This window comes from Malus domestica, chromosome 02 (genome assembly GCF_042453785.1).
Source record: "Malus domestica chromosome 02, GDT2T_hap1".
In the NCBI taxonomy this organism is placed as follows: domain Eukaryota; kingdom Viridiplantae; phylum Streptophyta; class Magnoliopsida; order Rosales; family Rosaceae; genus Malus; species Malus domestica.
In genome coordinates, this window is record NC_091662.1 from 4,712,178 (window position 1) to 4,731,759 (window position 19,582).

The 19,582-nt window shown below is 34.1% G+C and overlaps 2 protein-coding genes across 4 annotated transcripts; both read right to left on the reverse strand.

Moving 5' to 3' along the window:
• Nucleotides 1-4,146: 4,146 nt before the first annotated feature.
• LOC114822623 (KRR1 small subunit processome component-like) lies at nt 4,147-5,629 on the reverse strand. Its single transcript, XM_070810388.1, has 5 exons — nt 5,534-5,629; nt 5,241-5,330; nt 4,838-4,894; nt 4,696-4,734; nt 4,147-4,602 (listed from the first exon to the last, which is right to left on the reverse strand). Exons 1-5 carry the CDS (start codon nt 5,627-5,629, stop codon nt 4,453-4,455), a joined length of 432 nt encoding a protein of 143 aa, XP_070666489.1. The 3' UTR covers nt 4,147-4,452.
• Nucleotides 5,630-14,408: 8,779 nt separating this feature from the next.
• Nucleotides 14,409-17,825, reverse strand: LOC103426723 (uncharacterized). Of its 3 annotated transcripts, none has more exons than XM_070810496.1 (14): nt 17,486-17,825; nt 17,311-17,381; nt 17,086-17,229; nt 16,872-16,961; nt 16,700-16,756; nt 16,505-16,543; nt 16,199-16,346; nt 15,935-16,078; nt 15,709-15,785; nt 15,349-15,468; nt 15,091-15,180; nt 14,952-15,008; nt 14,786-14,824; nt 14,409-14,696 (listed from the first exon to the last, which is right to left on the reverse strand). In XM_070810496.1, the coding sequence occupies exons 1-14, from the start codon at nt 17,550-17,552 to the stop codon at nt 14,508-14,510; spliced, it is 1,332 nt and encodes a 443-aa protein (XP_070666597.1). In that variant the 5' UTR covers nt 17,553-17,825; the 3' UTR covers nt 14,409-14,507. The 3 variants fall into 3 exon arrangements, with proteins under 3 accessions (XP_070666597.1, XP_070666606.1, XP_070666595.1); XM_070810505.1 differs by having other exon boundaries at nt 15,349-15,456; nt 15,935-16,081; XM_070810494.1 differs by having other exon boundaries at nt 15,935-16,081.
• Nucleotides 17,826-19,582: the final 1,757 nt, after the last annotated feature.

Consider the following 19,582-nt stretch of genomic DNA (forward strand, 5'->3'; position numbering starts at 1 on the left):
AAAGATTTAATCACTACAAATCTTTAAACACGGTAAGAAAGATATGAAATTGTTTCTTTTTTACTTGTATACGAAGATAACCATGATTCTTTATTTCGTATACTTAAAATGCACATTGACATTGCAAAGTGGTTTTTTACAGAAAAAGAAACAATCAAGAAAGTACACAGACTTACTTCATCAGCATTCGCATTCAGAAGCTGCATTGTCGCTAACTTGATGGAAGATAACCATTATTCATGGATATGAGGCCTTTATGCACAAAACAGTGCAGAGATAAATTTTTTAGGCCAACTGAGTGTTCACCTTTGCTTTTTGCGGATCTGGGAATAGCATCCATGTTTTGCTCTGAGAATGGAGGATTTGGGTATGAATGTTCCTACACGGATCAAACACACGCATGAGTTCCTCCATTGTCATTTTTGAAATCCAACAGTAACGAAGACTTTGGGAAGGCGGGGTAGATTTTACCTTGAAATTTCTGCTGTACGTATGGTCTTGCTGTGTGATGGACCATTTTTCTGATGTTTGAACAGAAATGTAGCTACGGAGGCGCAGCTAGGGTTCTGAGAGAAAAGAGAGAGAGGGCTGAGAAAATGTGAGAGATAGAGTCATTTCAGTTTTTATAGAGTGTTGAGGCGTTGAGAGAAATGAGAAACCTATCGTTTTCTCTAGAGAGAGAGGGACTTGGGGTTTCTAAAAACACACCTTCAGAAATGGGAAAAATGGGGTTTATTTACACGGTTACGGTTAAACCATGTCAACATCTTATATTATTATTTTTTTATAGAAAAAGAAAGACAAAATAGAGAATGTGAGAGGGGGGGATGCAAGGGGATGTAAAAAAAAGGGGAGAAAATCCTAGTCCTTAAAATGGCGAGGTAGAGAATCGTTGGCTTTGGGCTCGATACTGACAAAGACTGAGGATTGATAGGCAACTTTTCCTCTCTTTTTCCCTCTTCTTCATTTCCCTCCTATTTGAACGGTTACGATTAAACCACGTCAACATCTTATATTATTTTTTTTATAAAAAAATAAAATAAAATAAAAAATGTGAGAAGAATGAATGAAAGGGGATGAAAAGAGAAAGGGAGAGAATCCTAAGCCTTCAAATTAGCATGCCAGCAGCTGCATGCTGCTATTCAACCATCTCATGGAAATCCAATGTTCATCTTGGACCCTTGCTTTGCGGGCTGGATTCAAACCCAAAAGGTAATCAATTGGCCACGTGTATAATCTCGTCACGGCCCAAAGTTTGTCAAGCAAGGATGGCGTGTAACCCCAGCCCAGGTGTGTCATGCTAAAATATTTTGCTTTTTTTATGTTCTATTTTCTTTTCTTTTGTGTTTTCTTTATTTTATATTTTCCTACTGTTAATTTTATCGTTTTTTTAGCGTCCGTTAGGTTTATGTCTTCTTTTTTGTTATTTTATTTGATGTCCTGGAGGTAGGAGAGGGGCAGGATTTGCGGTGGTTTTAAAAAACGACGACGACGGTAGTCGGATGATATAGGGCGCGTCTAATAATATATTTCAATTTTGCAGAAATTATCGGTTTTTGACAATTATTAATGGGTAAAGATATATGATTCGTTTGGATGTACTTTTAAAATGATTGAAAATACTATTAGAGAAAGTATTTTGGATTTTAAAAGCACTTTAAGTGATTTCTTCAAGAAACACCAGTTATGCGCTTCTTCTAGGAAACACTTTAAGTGTTTTTTTCAAGATTTACTTGCATCTTTACTAATGATTGGTTCTAAAAATATTTTCATCAAAAACGTTTTCAGTCATTTCAAAGCACATGCAAATAAGTTCACAGTGTATGTCATGAATTCGCTTAATCATCGGCTGCTAGAGAAAGATCATAATCGTCCGACACCCGCACTATTGGTGTATACAAATATACTTGTTGGAATTCTGGACGGCAGTCATGAAATCCATGAAACCTTGAACCGTGGGGATGATGGGGTGAAATCGTCGAATGATCAGAACCACACCACAGACCCATGGTGGATCAGTGGCTTTGATACCAATTAATAGAATTTTTAGCCTGTAAAGGAAAATACTGAAAGAGAAAAGCTAGGCAAGAGAAACACAAGAAGAGAAGGTGCAGGGAAAGGGAAATATCCATGGTGGTATTTGCTTCATGTGTTTCATATTGTTTCTGTTTACACCTAAAATGTGTCATTCGGGCTAAATATGGCAAATATGACATTTGGAGGATGATGAGACAAAACATTGAACTTAGAGAGATATTTGGATGCAAGTGAGATAGTTTAAACATTATAATATTGTTTTTGCCCTTTTGTTTTGGTGGTGGAGGTTTGTCAAGAGCTTTCTTTAATTAAAACAATTGCATGCTTTCAAGTGGATTGGAAAGGCACACAGACATTCTTTCAAGAGAACATGTGAAAGAAGCCACCTTATTTTAAATGTTAGTTTATTGCAAGTGGTGGAGACATGTGGTAGAGATACAAACTTGCTTATTTTAATATTATTTCACAATGCAAGCTGTATAGGAGTTTCTTTCGGGCAAGTTCATTGTTCTTAGCAGAGGGGGCTCTTTCAGATCTCTATATAAAGAAGCAGATGCATAAGGATTATTGACACTCAACCAATCAAACAAACAAATACACAAACTCTGCTCAAGCCAGATTTGCATACGAAGCTGTAGTTAGCCCCCAACCTCAATCATTTTCAGGATCAGCCCTCACAAAAGCCATTTTTTGTCTAGTTTAATAGCTCTGCTGCTCACCAGTAGTATCAATCTCATTTGTAGTCTTTATGTACAACTCATTTCCAGTCATTTAATCTACAAGCAATATGCAATATTAGTCATTCACTTTCCCTTGCCATTTACATATTGTTCCATCTATCCATATAAGAAAAGTCCTTATCTTTAAGGCAAATAAAGAACTTTAATTTGAACTACTCCCACTCAATGGCACAATCTCTTGATTTGAAGTCAAACTTAGGCGCAACCTCAATTATTCAAAACTCGTCTACAAGCGGCATCTAGTAGTGGCATGCCCGCACCCACCAATCTCATGTTTGAGTAAATTCCCGGTATGCCCGCAAGGCCCATGGCGAATTTAGGTACCGTTTGGTACGTGGGACGGGACGGAACGGAACGGGACGGGCCATTCCGTCCCACGTTTGGTGCGCCTAAAAACTGTGGAACGGGTTGTCCCATGGGACGAAATTTGGCTGATTTTTCGTTCCACCTCTTCCCCCTAGAACGACCCGTTCCACATCCGTGGAACACAAATTTGTAACATTTTATGACAAAATTTCTCCTTATATTTTTCAATATTTACATCATCCGTTCCATCCTGTTCCGTCCCGTCCCGTCCCGTCTTGTTCTGTCTCGTCTGCGTACCAAACGGAACGAACAGTTTCGTGTGTTATACATTTCTATCATTTGTTTCATGACTTCCTTGTAAATATGTAGAAAGTGTTTTCTGTGTTAGTCCATGAGTTACATAAAACACATGTTCCATGACTTTAACATTTCATGGGACTGGTTTAGTGATTTTTTATTATTTATTGGAATCTAAATATTTTTAAGTTAAAATATTCATTAAAAATAAATTAGGATAATATACATAAATTTATTTTTAAAAAAGTTACAAAAAAAATATGCCTAAATTCATTCTTTAATAATTTTGCATTAGAGGAGAAAAAATACTTTTGGATTTTTTTGTTTAACAAACGATATTATCTACACAAGAGAGATGATGGGGTTTTGGCTTAACCTCATAATAGGCTAGTAATAATATGGTTCAGACTCGCATTTGGCGAGAATCAAACCTAGGACCTCTCACTTAGTACTACGGTCTAGTGATATTCATTTTCACTTGTAAGTGAGATATGATCTTACTTCTATCATGATTGTAATTGGGTACACCCCCCATGGGCGGGCTTAATCCTTGATATCCTCCGTGAGGATTCCCCCCGCCTGACTGACTTGTTTTTCATAATTAGATTCAACTATCGTTTCATTAAAAAAAGAAAAAGAAAAAAAGGACCATTTGAGAGCAAGCTAACAAATTCCTCTCGTCTCAAAGTGCAGCAGCTGCTGCCAAAAAACTTCCTTCCAAATGTTGGAGTTGGTCTCCATCTTCCCAAAAAACCAAAAACTGGTCTTTGCAGCCAAATGTAAAATTGCATTTAATTTATGATTGATCGATCAAATACAACCCTAATGCCATATAATGTTGCAGGTGTGCACACACATAAAATACTAAAGCAAGGAAAATTTCTATTATTCATATTCAAACTTAGGACGTTTTCCAACATCTGAGATAGTATTACTAGACCTTGATAAAACTGCATTAAGATATTATCCTTGATCCTTCAATTACAATTTTTTGTGTGACGTTTTGATAGATTGAACTGATTTGGACCTCAAGAGTCCATATACGTATATCACCTCAGAAACAAGAAAGATATTACCATAATAAAGCCCCAGCGCCCCGAGTTCTAATCTTATTGATAATGTCGACAGCAGGAATTTTACAAACGATGCACTCTTCCACAATCATCCTGACTAGCTTTAGTCCTTCAAACAAGCCCGTAGCTATAACAGTATCGGTGTTCCACTAATCATTTACCAAAAAAAGGTCATTAAGTAGAAAAATAAATGTCCAGTGCGATGCGACCATCAAAATAAAAAAGAAAACATCAACACTTACGTTAACGATGACAAAACATCCTGTTAGTTCTTCAAGTGGCTGCATCCCAGATATACATGGTAAAAAAAAATCAGAAAACAGTTAGCAGAAAGAATTAAACTATTTTGAGCACATGCTTTAAATTCAAGTCGCTTATAGGCACCTTTATGTAGATATCATCTGGGCCAAGGAGAAGTTCCTTCCGTTCATCACATTCCCTCTGCAATCAATAGTAGTATATTTGGAAAGAACAAGCCGAAAAGTGTGAGTATTTGCATATCACCAACTTATTAGAAAAAAGTCTTGGGTCTGACTAGGCTCATTGTATTCTCACAACATTAGTTCATGTTTCTTTAAGCCTACATAAACTTCAAACCTTTCTAACATGAAACAAAAGTTTCAACTAATCAACATATTAAAATGCAGAAACTGATAGCTCCGGCAACACAATTAAAAAGAATGATTCAAACACATAAACAACAAGAGTTTAGTAGCGTATATTTCTTGCATGGTAAAATCATAAAAATGTCCAGGGTAATTATACTGGAAGGGATTTTAAGCAATACCTCATCGATCCCAAATTTTGCGATTAGCCCGTCATCTTCATATCCAATCTTGATGATCTCATATTGCCTTGCATTCAGCAGTTTTATTGCCTGGAATCAAAATGTTGTGTACTCAAATCAGAAAAAGAAATTTAAAAAATGCAAAAATTAATCATTTGTATGCAGTCTCAACAAAGGAAAATTTCAGTGCAAGATTAAAGGGGTTGTTTGAGACTCTTTCTTTGTATTATGTCTACTATAACCATGTCAAAATATGTATTCAAAATCTACGTGTTTCATGAAGAAGCACCTACCAGGTTGTTTTCCTGCAAATTAGAGGCATGTTTGGAAATATTTTTAAAATGATTGGAAGTGCTTTTAGTAAAAGTGTTTTTAACTTTCAAAAGCATTTTATCTTGGAAGAAACACCATTTACGTGTTTTTTTGCAGGAAACACTTCAAATACTTTTCTAGGATGTATTGCATATTTACTAAGGGTTGGTTCCAAAAATACTTTCATCAAAAGCGTTTTCAATCATTTTAAAAACACTTCACTGTAAGCATTTTAAGTTCTTCCACTAGTTACGGAGAAGAAGCACTTTTACTTGTTAGAGAACACTTTTAAAACTTTTAACCCTTTTATATATTTGATTATATAAATAATTGATATATTTGATTTGATATATTTGATTATATAAATAATTGATATATTTATGCAATATAAATAATTGATTATACATTTGATTTGATATATTTGATTATATAAATAATTGATATATTTATGCAATATATTTCACAGTTATCTCCACAGCTATTCAACTCCTCTTCAATTGGCTTGGAGTTGTCGCGCTTTTGGGGGATGTTGTTCTCGTCGACTTAGGCGGTCTAGGCGGGCACCTCAGCATGTCTAGGCGTCCTTTCTTAATTTTCAAATGCCTAGGCATTAATCGGGGCGGTGACCAGCCGTCTAACGCCTAGACGGTGCTAGGCGGGGATTTTTAGAACAGTGCCTGGAGGTGGGAGAGAAGTAGGATTCGCGGCGGTTTTCAAAAACGAGGACGACGGTAGACGATGATATAGGGCGCGTCTAATAATATATTTCAATTTGCAGAAATCATTGGTTTTTGACAAATTATTAATAAGAGTAAAGATACAGTGTATGTCATGAATTCGCTTAATCATCGGCTGCTAGAGGAAGATCATAATCGTCCGACACCCGCACTATTGGTGTATACAAATATATTTGTTGGAATTCTGGACAGTGGTCATGAAATCCATGCAACTTATGATGGGGTGAAATCATCGAATCATCAGAACCACACCACAGACCCATGGTGGATCTGTGGCTTTGATAACAATTAATAGAATTTTTAGGCAGGAAAGGAAAATACTGAGAGAAAAGCTAGGAAAGAGAAATACAAGAAGAGAAGGTGCAGGGAAAGGGAAATATCCATGGTGGTATTTGCTTCATGTGTTTCATATTGTTTCTTGTGTTATACATTTCTATCATGTATTTTATGACTTCCTTGTACATATGTAGAAAGTGTTTTTATGTTAGTCCATGAGTTACATAAAACACATGTTCTATGGGGCCGGTTTAGTGATTTTTCATTATTTATTAGAATCTAAATATTTTTAAATTAAAATATTCATTAAAAATAGGGTTTTTGTCACAAATGGTCCCTGAAATTGACACACCCCATCAAGGTGATCCCTGAAATTGAAAATCAATCAATGTAGTCCTTGAAAATGAATGTCGCAAATCAATGTGGACATTCCGTCATAATTCCGTTAAAATTTCTGTTAAGTGTTGACGTGGCACTTAAATGGGTCCCACAACTTTATTAAAATATTATTTTGTGAATTAAAAAGATTTAAATATTAAAAAACAATTTTTAGTTTTTATAATTAAAAACTTGAAACATAAAAAATAAGAAAAAGGAGATGATTGAACACTGTTCATCATCTTCTTCCCATCCCAACCTCCCACTACAGCCCCTACCCCACACCCCCCTCCCACTCTCTGGGTAGAGTGCCGCCGTCAGAATTGTGGCCGAGTTCCTAGGTCAGTTGAAAGATCCTGGCCGCACACATGGTGGCCATTGGATTTTCCCACCCCGTTCCTCCACCTTCGTGTGGCGAACCTTCGACGGCCTCCTAGCCGGTTTCCCCGTCAAAGAAACGGGTACCGGAACAATCCCATGGACAAAGTTCAAGAATCTCAGGAAATTTTCAAGAACCTAGAAATCTAACTCATTTTCTTCACCTAAACTCCATTTTCTTCACAAAAATCTATCTCAAAAATCTGTCGGAACCAATAATCTAAAAAAATATCAAAAACCCAGATGAAAAAACACTAAATCAAGCTAAAAACGAGGAAATTTCAAGAAATTAAGAACAAGAAATGTCAAGAATTTAAAACTTAAAAACTTAAAAAAAATTATTATCACGGGAAGAAGATGATGAACAGTGTTCAATCATCTTTTTTTTTCTTTTTATTATTTAAATATATTTATTTTATTTTTTATATTTAAATATTTTTAATTCACAAAATAATATTTTATTAAATTTGTGGGACCCATTTAAGTGCCACATCAGCATTTAACATAATTTGACGGAAGCACCACATTGATTTGCGACACTCATTTTCAGGGACTACATTGATTGATTTTCAATTTCAGGGACCACCTTGATGGGGTGGGTCAATTTCAGGGATCATTTGTGACAAAAACCTTTAAAAATAAATTAGGATAAAAAAAAAAGTCGTACCCAGTGCACAAGGCTCCCGCTTTACGCAGGGTCTGGGAGAGGTGAATGTCGGCTAGCCTTACCCCCATTTTATGGAAAGGCTGCTCCCAAGTCTCGAACCTGAAACCTACCGCTCATGGGCGAAGACACTTGCCATCGCACCAAGTGCGACCTCTTTAAAAATAAATTAGGATAATCTACATAAATTTATTTGTAAAAACGTTTTTTTTTTAAAAAAAAAAGCCTAAATTCATTTGTAATAATCTTGCATTGGAGGAGAAAAAAATACTTTTGGGGTTTTTTTTTTTTTTTTTTGTGAACAAATGATATTATCTACACTAAGGGAGAGAGGATGACCTTAGCCTTACAATGGGTTAGCAATAATATGGTTCAAACTTGCATTTAAACAAACCTAAGACCTCTCACTTACAAATGAAGAGGAATACCACTAGAATGTAATACTAAGTGACATACTTTTATGTTAAAACCTAAGTTTCTTGCCACTTAGTAGTATAGTCTGCGGCCAAAAAACTTCCTTCCAAATATTGGAGTTGGTCTCCATATTCCCAAAAAACCAAAAACTGGTCCTTGCAGCCAAATGTAAAATTGCATTTAATTTATTATTGATCGATCAAATACAACCCTAATGCCATATAATGTTGCAGGCTCACACACATAAAATACCAAAGCAAGTAAAATTTCCATTATTCATTATTTTCTTCTTATCAGGAGGGTAGGGGGATTCAAACTTTGAATGTGATATAATAATTGTCAAAGAGAATAATGCAGGGGCAAAATTTTTAATTTTATAAAGTATGCAGAGATATACTTATTGTTTGAAAATTTCATTAAATGAGTACTGTTCACTATTCTTTGAAAAACAAAAGCCTTTTTTAGAAGCATGATCGACTCTGCTTCTACTTTTCTAATAACATTGACAACAATTTTTAAATTTTATTTATATATTTACCAAGCACATTTGTTGTGTTGCTCCAAATTTTTAATCAGCTACTTTTTTTAGAAGCACCATAATCTCAAACCAACTCTAAGTGGCTAGACAAACACAATGTTAATCCACACCTTCTTATTTTGCATTTTATCATTTATTTGTGCCATTTGTTTTATGATAGCCCTGTAGTGTAAGATTTTCATTTAATTTTAATCTTGAACAAAAGCTGTAATTTTATTTTTTTTTACAATTTTTTTGGGCTTTTCGGTTAAGAACTTTTACCTTTACCCTCAAGACCACGAAAAAAAAATAATTTATATATATAATATAAATACTAAAAAACGTGTTGGCGTCAAGGTTTGAACCCCTGACCTAGAGATTGGGGATAGCTGTTTCCAGACAACTTGACTATGGGCTTGTGTTGTTATAATTGTACCCGAAATATATTTATAGGTTTTTAATATGTAATGCTTTTATAAAATTTCTTAAGTTTACAAACCCTAGCCGTCACTCTCTCTTCCATTTCAGTTTTCGCCTTTTCTCATACTCTCTCTCTCTCCCCTCCGCTACTTTCTTCCTATCTCTCTGCTTCCTCAGTCTCTCTCTCTCTCTCTCTCTCTCTCTCTCTCTCTCTCTCTCTCTCTCTTCCAAATCATAATTTTCCCTCGCCCCCTTTCGAATCGGAAGCAGAGGAGGATGGCAGAGGGAGTTCGAATCGGTTCAATCTCTTCCTTATTTTAACTATTAATTTAAAAAAAAAGATTTATTTTTTTGGTTTGGTTGTGTTTAATTTGGTTGATTTAAATTTGGTTGTGTTTTATTTTTTTCGTTTGGTTGTGTTTATTTTTTTCGTTTGGTTGATTTTAATTTGGTTTTGTTTTTGTGTTGTGTTGTTGGTTGATTTTAATTTGGTAAATTAGGAGTTTTCTGTTTGTGGTTTATGAAATAGTTTTTCTACTGTTGGATTTTTCTCCATAACCCGCAACAGCCCTCCCTTCACCAAAGATCCCCAATCTCTCTTATTTATTTGTCGATTTATAGGTTTTTATGCTGCACCTGTTTTGCTTTTCTTGATTGTACATGGTAGTAGAAGGGTGAAATGGTAGATGTCAGCTGTAATGCATAATTCAAATTTCTTGAATGTAATTTGATTCACTTGGAAATTAAGAAATGCAAGGATTGTTGTTTAATTGCTGATAAGCAGCTTAAATCTCATATGTTTCCCGATGGTGCACTTAAATTTCTTGATTGGTTTAGATGTAATTTGCCAATAACCAATTGTATATGTTTGTTTTAAGGTATCTTATTAAGTGCATTTGAGGATTGATTGAAGAATGTATTCAATTTTTTCGGCAATTCAGAATTCTTTTTGCTATTGAAGAAGACGAAGAACGGGAGGATAAAAAAAATTAAAAAAAAATAAAAAACCCGAACCGGGCCGAAATCGAACCGAAAAAAACCAAACAAAAAAAAATCGAAAAAAAATTGAACCGAACCGAAATTTCGGTTCAGTTTCGGTTTTGGCAAAAAACCGAACTGTTAAGAACCGAACCCAGCCCTAACTAATTGTCCTTTTACATATCTCATTATGTGTAACCAAGGCTCTAAAAGATGCTAGGCGCTAGTCAGGCGTCAGCTGGGGTCTAGGCGAATTTTTAATTTTTATAGAACATATAAATTTAAACGTCTACTTATACTTAAAAAAAACATATAATTTTATTGGGATACGTAAATTACAAAATAGAATAATATATAAATTATAAAGTATTAAAACATATTGAAAACATGGAGTAGAATTATATATAAATTATAAAGTATTGAAACATATTGAAAACAAGAAGAACAATGTATAATGAGTGTTCAATCAAGTATTTAACAAGTCTCATACAATTTATTGAAAAAAGAAAATACAAATTAAAGTTATTTATTTTCTGTCTAAGTGAGAGTTGAGACCTAGGGAGTGCCTAGACAGGTCTAGGCCTCCTTTCTTTAATGCTGAAGATATGCAAAAACTTTCTAATTTTCAGCTTGGTATAATCTTGTGTGCATGCAGGAACTATTTCCTGAACTGAAGGCATTTCTTGTAGGCCCTAACTGTTCCTATCTAAAGGTACATATAGCTTCACGTTTTGTTAGGAACATGTTTAATTCCTTCCTTCTACTTGTTTAATTAAATTTCATAAATATAATCGGGAATTTGGGATGCAGGCCCTTCAAGAATTGACGAGCTGTTTCGTTGTTGTTCATGTAAGTGTTATTGTTCCTTTTTTAATTTTATATTAAGATGTCTGTATTCTACATCCTTTTAGTCTAAACCATATGGTCATATCGACCTGATCTTAACAGAACCTCCATTTGATCTAATTGTGATTGTTGCAAATCACCCCCCTACTAAATGAGTCTTAATTTGCTTGTAAATGATCAGGACGACGTTGTCTTTGCTAAGGGCTCATTTAATGGACTAAGGATAGTCAGGATGGTTATGGAAGACTGCTTTGTTTATAAAGTTTCTGCTGAATCCCTTATCGCCAGGGTTACAAAGGAGGGTTTGCATGGTTGGAGTGCGATGAATGGTATTCGAGATTTGCATATATGATTTTTTGAGATCTGGATGGAGTTTCTTTTCAATGAGAATTCTAGACGTTATGAATATTTGGCTAAGTATACTACTGAGACATTACAACATTCTTCTTGATTGCCTGCATTGCACAATTGACAAGCTATATACTTGACTTGCAAGCTAAGCCACTAACTAACCAAGTAACAACCCTGTACTCTCAGCTAATCAATTCACAATAGCTAATTTGGCAGGCATGTCACCCATTATTCCAACATTTATAAAATTTCTACGATAAATTACAAGAATTACACTAGTATCATATCAGATTACAGAGTAAAGGTTTCCAGTGTATTTGGTTAATTAACACCCACAAGGCGTAAGATTTTTGGTTCTGTGTCAGTCTACCAGACCATTTTGGTGTGGAAACTTTTCCCGCCTACACCAGCAATATTGTGATCATACGTTGTCACCCGGATTCCTTGTTTACAATGTTCATCACCATTCAAGGAATATGGTTATGCAAAACCTTTATAATTGCGTATGGATTATGCTGATGTGGGCAAAAGGTGGATCAAAATTTTGTTAGGGTTTTCTAGTAGCAACCAAAAATTAACTTTGTTAGGGTTCTGTACTTTATTAGAGTCGCCTTTAATTTTTGCATTTCTTAATAACTAGTTGAGTGTAAAAAGAAGTTTAGATAATTGAGTTGGGTTTTCACAAGCGAGGGTGGTTTTTAGGAACTAATGTTGGATACAAAGATATAATAAATACATAAATCAAATAGAATGTAAACCACTTTATTGCTAGCCCATTGTAAGTGAGATTCTTATGTTCGATTCTCGCTAAAGACGAATTTGAACCACATTATTACTAGCCCATCGTGAGGCTTAGCCCACTCCCTAGTCCCTTAGTGTAGATAAATATCGTTTGTTAAAAAAAAATCAAATAGAATGTGACTGTAGAGATGCAAAACATGGGTTCGAATAAAATTATGATATTTTTACATTGAGGGGGTTAGGGAATATATTGGTTGCCACTTGCCATTCCCGAGATTCAAATCTAAGACCTCTCACTTACAAGTAAAGAGAAATACCATTAGACTGAAATACTAAGAGCTAGTTTGATATTGTTGTGCTTTTTAAAAAAAAATTGTTTCTGTTGTGCTTCAAGAATAAACAATTGTAAAATATTTCTGTTGTGCTTCAAGAATAAACAATTGTAAAATAAAGTTGTTAAGTGTTTGATAAACTTTTTTTTTGTGCTTATAACAAAAAAAAAACAGTGTCTGAGTGTTTGATAAACTTTTATATAAAATTAATGTGGATATGTTAAATGACTAAAATGATATGTTATTGAATGTGATATAATAATTGCCAAAGAGAATAATGCAGATTGCAGGGGCACAAATTTGAATTATATAAAGTATGCAGAGGTATACTTATGGTTTGAAAATTTCATTAAATGGGCACTGTTCATTATTCTTTGAAAAAAAAAAACTTTTTTAGAAGCATGAAAGACTCTGCTTCTACTTTTCTATTGTCATTGACAACAATGTTTAGAATTTTTTTTTTTGTTTTACCAAACACATTTGTTGTGTTGCTCCAAATTTTTAATTAGCTGCTTTTTTTAGAAGCACCATAATCTCAAACCAACTCTAAGCGGCTAGACAAACACAATGTTAATCCACACCTTATTTTGCATTTTATCATTTATTTGTGCCATTTGTTTTATGATAGCCTTTTAGTGTAAGATTTTCATTTAATTTTAATCTTGAACTAAAGCTGTTTTTTTTTTTTTTTTTTTTTTTTACAAATTTTTTGTGGCTTTTCTGTTAAGAACTTTTGCCTTTGACCACGCTTTGAAATTCGAGTGTTTTTTCCTAGTCATGAGCACTAGGAGGGACTTACAAGTTTTTAATAACTTGGGTTAGACGCAACTTATAAATTTATATTTTATTTCGATATTTTTATACGGTTCTTTAGATTTAAATCCTTGCAACTCTTAAACTCTAGATAAAAACCCACATATATTATAACTTCTAAATAAAACTCAAATTTTAAATATGATGTCATGTTGGATAAAAGATGTCCATGAATTTGTGTTTATTTACAAAATCATGCCACCAAATCTCTTATACGTTTCTTTTAGACATTTAATTTGTTTAATATATTTTTAATTTTGTGTGAACTCCTCCAATCCAAAACCTAATTAGATCAAATATATACGGACATATATTCTACATTTATGTATACTAATACCATAAAAAGAAGTAGGTAAATTATTTTTGTTACAAATTTAAAAAGTAGGCACATTAATTTTCATGTAATTAAACAATAGGTAAATTATTTTCATAAAATTAAACAATAGATATTGTTTTCAAAAAATTAATTTTCATAGTAGGTAAACTATTTTCATGTAATTATACTGTAGGTATAAAATTAAACAATAGATATTGTTTTCATAAAATTAATTTTCATGGGTGAATTATTTTCATAAAATTAAACAATAGATATTGTTGAAAATAAACACTAAATTAGGTATATTCAAATTGAAATTTATTGTCAAAACTCAAAAATTTCCAAATCAATTCCTCCATCTAGAACCATATTTCATGGCTACAAGACCTTGCCAAATTCAATGCACGTGATCAATTAAAACAAAATTACAAGAACTTTCCATACTTGCTTAGATGGGGTATTAGGGATCCAAAAATTATAAAAACAGACACACAAACTTAATTTGGTAAGTTGCTTAGTTGGATCCTAATCATTGGGTTTTATTCGGATAAATATTATATGATGGGCTAGAGGCTAGAAAAAATGAGTTTGGAGGGGGAAAGTTAAATTTTCAGTAAATTTAATCTACGACACATATGCCCCAATGATAGAGATCAATGATATCTACATATAATATAAATGCAAATGTGTAATATTAATATATGTGGTTTATTTTCCACATTTCATTTGTTAAAGGTATGAATCAAAAGCTCCAAAAAATGTAATGTAATTTTGACATCACCCAATAATCCTTCCTAGAACCCAAAACTTTCTGCTACTTTAACAAAGCGCAGAGTACCATAATAAGCCCTTGCACCTCGAGTTCTAATCTTGTCAATAAGGTGTCCAGCATGGACTTTGTAATATATGCAGTCTTCAACAACTATCCTGACTAGCCTTAATCCTTCGAATGAGCCCGTAGCAACAACTGTTTCGGTCTTCCACTAATCATTTACATGATTAAGAATCATTGAACAGAAAAAGGTAGTGTCTAATGTAGCAACCAAAATTACAAAGAAAGATTAACACTTACATTAACGACGATAAAACAACCTGTCAGTTCTCTAAGTGCCTGCATCCCAATCATATATGGTAAACAAACAGCTCGGAGAAAGAATTAACCAACTATTCATTTTCGTAGGGTATATCTTTTTCGTTTTAAGACTCAAGGTTCAAAATCTTAAGTAACTTTTATTCACCTTTATGTAGATATCATCGGGGCCTATGAGAAGTTCCTTCCATTCACCAGGTTCCACCTGCACGCAATTGCAGAGATTTACATAGCTGCCTAAGCTCACTCTATTCCCACAACATTAGTTGTTCAAAAATTTATTAAACCTTATTGATTCCAAATTTTGAGATTAACCCGTAATCTTGATTCCCAAACTTGATGATCTCATACTGCCTTGCATTCAACAATTCTATTGCCTGAAATAAATAAATAAATTGTTACTCAAATCAGAAAAAAAAATACAAAATAGACATCACAGAGGAGAAAAGGAATTTCATTGGCAAAACAAAAAAAATAAATTATCTGACAGAATAGATGACAGGTTACATGCAAGAAAACAATAAAATTAAAGATGTCTTATGTACCTGAGGTGTCCGATCACTTGGCAAAAGGTCAAGAACAACCCTAGCCTTATCAAAAATATCTTGGTCCACATCCCATTTCGCTCTTGAGATTATCATAAAACTCTCAACCTTAGGGGCCAACTTGTTTTTTGTATAAGACACAAACCAAAGAAGATAAGTAAGAAGCCAAGGTGGCCAAAATGTCCATAACCTTAACCCTAATAGCCAAAACATTTGGCAATGAAACTTCTTTGAAATTTATGCTAAAGTCTCTAACTCTCTAGGGTAGATAATTTGAAACAAATTGACAGGGCATTAACAAGGGCATCTAATCTAGAGTAGATGTACATAGTCTCTGGAAGAGTTGTAATAATGAAATACCAGATGGAGTTCGCATGAAATACCATGCTCTTCTAAGAAAGATTTCACCTTCGGCCAAGCTTCTAGCACATACTTTTCTGCATATAACAGTGAAGGTTTATTTGAAATCAGTTATCTCAAACTGTATGATTGTAATTTATGAGTAACAATTTAAAACACACAACCAAATCCAAATTGCTCCATTCAAACGGATAACAAATTAATAATAAGAGGACAGGAAGGTCACCTTTGTCTTTGGGAAAATTCGTACGGTAATAGATGTTATCTCCACAACTGTTCGACTCCTCTTCAATTGGCTTGGAGTTATCGCGCTTTTGGGGGATGCCGTTCTCGTCGACCTCCAATGGTCCATGCTGCTTGTTTTGAAACCCTACTAGAAATCAATTAGGTAAATTAATAATGATACGATCGAATATAGAAAATAATGAGAAGAAAAAGAAAGGTATGCAGTTACAAATCACAACAATTCAGATATGCGAATCTTGAATACCATTCATCACCCTGGCACAATGAACACCCGCCTCTTTAACCCTATTGATAAGGTACTCGGCAGCAACACGATAAACAAAGCAGTCTTCCACAATCATCCTGACTATCCTTAGACCATTAAATGAACCCGTAGCCAGAACATCGTGTCCCTGTTAATTTAATAGAATTTAAAACTAATTACATTAAAAATAAAAAAATAAAAAAAAATAAAACTCACTTCATCTCGTGGTTCTGTTTAAGATGTACAAAACCAGAAAGAGGTATACAAGTCAAACATTAATAGGAAGGGAAAAGGAATAATACTTACACAAACAACGATAGAACAACCCGTCAATTCTTGTAGATCCTGCACGCCAGTTATATTGTAAAACATTGCTAGAAGAAAATTAAATACGTCCATAACAAAACGTGAGATATATTTTTGCCTTTTGATATCTCTATTTGTGTCTTTTTGTGAACGGGGACAGTAAACATGGTTTCAAATTTAAATCCCTCTATGCACCTTTAGAAAGCAGCCCCCGGGACCCTGAAAAATTGACCTCAATCCCCAGTAATGGCCCTGCATTCAATTATTAGACCAATATGATCAAAAGTGAGTTTTTCCATATAATATTGAGAGTTTATCACTTATAAGAAAAATTTGCAGGCACGTACGAAATGTAAGCCATACACACCTCTGGGATTGCATATTTTGAGCAAAGCCCGCCCACTTGATACCCAATTTTGATTATGTCATATTGAGGATTATAGAGAAATTCTAGTGCCTGCAATAAAACAAGTTAGGAAATTTATACAGAATAGGATCAATTTCCTTCATATGCTGTTTCCGGAAAAGAGGAGAAAAAGCATTGAAAAATTAACTTCAAATCAATTGAACTCATATCTTACAGATAGCAAAGGATCTGCCGACCGAAACTTGGCTACTTTCGAAATATTATCTTCGAAAAAAAGGTTAATAACAACGTTAGCCTTGATGAAAATGTCTTCGTGCACATGCCTTCGGAGTGCCGATAATGTCATGAAACCCTCATCCTGACCATTTATTTGAATTAACACTCATCAATCCTGAGTGGATTGCGCAAAGAATATAAGTTATTATTTATTAGGACATACCAGATCTAGTGTGCATGAAATATCATAAAATTGTAGAGCATGTTTCAGCATGGGCTGAGCTTCTAGCAGGTCTTCTTGCGCACATAGTCATGGAAAGGTTCATATGTCAAAGTATTTGTTTTAATAAAAGGTAAGGATAACAATTAACAATAATAAGAACAAGAGAGTACGTTACCCTTGTTTAAGTAACTATACTTTGTAAAGAAGAAATCGGACGAGGGGAAATCCTTCTCGATTTCCATTAATTCCTGTGCTGATTTTTTTTCCCAAGTAGTGAGAGACCAGACGAATTGAAGATTTTAATGGAAAGTTGCCAAAGGTAATGGTTAGGAGAAGGTATTTTTGCGGGAAATGTTTGGGGAAGAAGAGGAAAATTCAGGAGCTTTTAGGATTTTAACGCTGCAAAATTAGAGGAGAAATAAGGTTAGGGTTCTAAACTTTAAGAGGTGTAGTCAAACTAGAATTTGAGGAGATTTTAAAGGAGGAGGATTCTCTCCCCTCCTAATCTCTTCTCACTTACATCTCCTCCTACTTGAACGGTTACGGTTAGGTCACATCAACATCTTATATTGATTTTTTTATAGAGATAATAAGATAAAAAAATAAAGTATGAGAGGGATTAGAATACGATGGGAGAGAATCCTTCCGATTTTAAAAGACTGTGCATGTTCACCACACATTTTAAATCTTGCCATGTGTCTAACCAAGGTCAACTTTTATATTTTATGTTTCTTTTTTAATGTTGAAAACATTTCGAAGACAAAACCCGAAAAAAGTCAAGAGTCACTAATTACTATCTATTGTTCATAAGAAAAAAAATTCAACAAATTAGGGAAGGGATTACCCACCAAGTCCCGAATGTTGTCCTGGAGGTAGGAGAGAGGCAGGATTCGCGGCGGTTTTCGGAAACGACGACCACGGTAGACGATGATATAGGGCGCGTCTAATAATATATTTCAATTTTGCAGAAATCATTGGTTTTTGACAATTATTAATAGGAGCAAATATATAGTGTATGTCATGAATTCGCTTAATCATCGGCTGCTACAGAAAGACTGGAAAGATGTTATCGATACGTAAGTTGGTCTATAATAGCAAGTTATCCAAAGTTTGTGATTAAATATCGTTCATTATAAGCTAAGTCTGTTTTAGTGTTGTAGTGGGATTCAAGGATATAATAAGCAAACTGGTAGACAAAATAAAGTACTGGAGTGGAGAATCCTACAGGTATCTTAGAGTTTAGGGTATAATATCATTCGATTAGTTGATTACACTATCACTAAGAATGTAATACACAATCACCTATTTTGGACCTTGGTGCACAAATGCAGGGCACTCCTCAATAAAAAGGTGGGGTAGAATGTGGCTATTTTCTGATGTTATACATGAAAGAGATAATTGAAGATACAAGCCCTGTCGTTTCACACTAAGGTACTATCTTTTGGTGCTAATTTGCATTTATTTACTAAAAAATTGATTTCATGAGTATGAATTAGATGTTGAATTTGTATAATTAGTTGTTTTTGTTTGGTTTGCTTGAGAATAGGGTTGGAATAGAACTTACTTCTTATACTTATTTCAGTTTGCCAACACTGAGAAGGTATACACCCCAAAAGATATTGACTCAGTACGATGTGAATGGGCAACTTTCTTCTGCAGCAAGTTACCTCAAGATACAAGTTCTGAATTCTTATGATATGAGATCAAGAAATGTTCTGTGCAATTCTTTCTGAGATTTTGATGTAGGATTATGTCTACTAGTTTGTAAGCGAGGATTTGAAAAAAGAGTACCAACTAATATGGCATATATGCATGATGACTATCTATTTAATGTATGATCGATCAATGAGGTTGAAAAACGATGAAAGCATATGATACCTCCATTTTAGGGTTAATATACATGTATGATGTTAATATGCCTACGTTATAGGGCAAACACAAAAAACTTTAATATTTTTAGAAAATAAAATTGATTTTGTTGCAGTCATATTTAGAATAGGAATGTGATTGTGTAAATCCTAGAGAATATGTGAATGTATCTTATATTCTTGTTAGGAGTAGATTACCTATTAAATGTTGTAATCCTAAAGGGAAATGTTTTACCTATCTAACTACTATAAATAAAGGGCACAATGGGGTGAATCAAACACACCTCACAATTAAATCAATCTCTCTAACCATAGCCGCCCCCCCCCCCCTCTCTCTCTCTAAACCCTAGATCGTTCAATCCAATAGGCCTACAACATATTTGTATAAATGGAGGTGGATTACA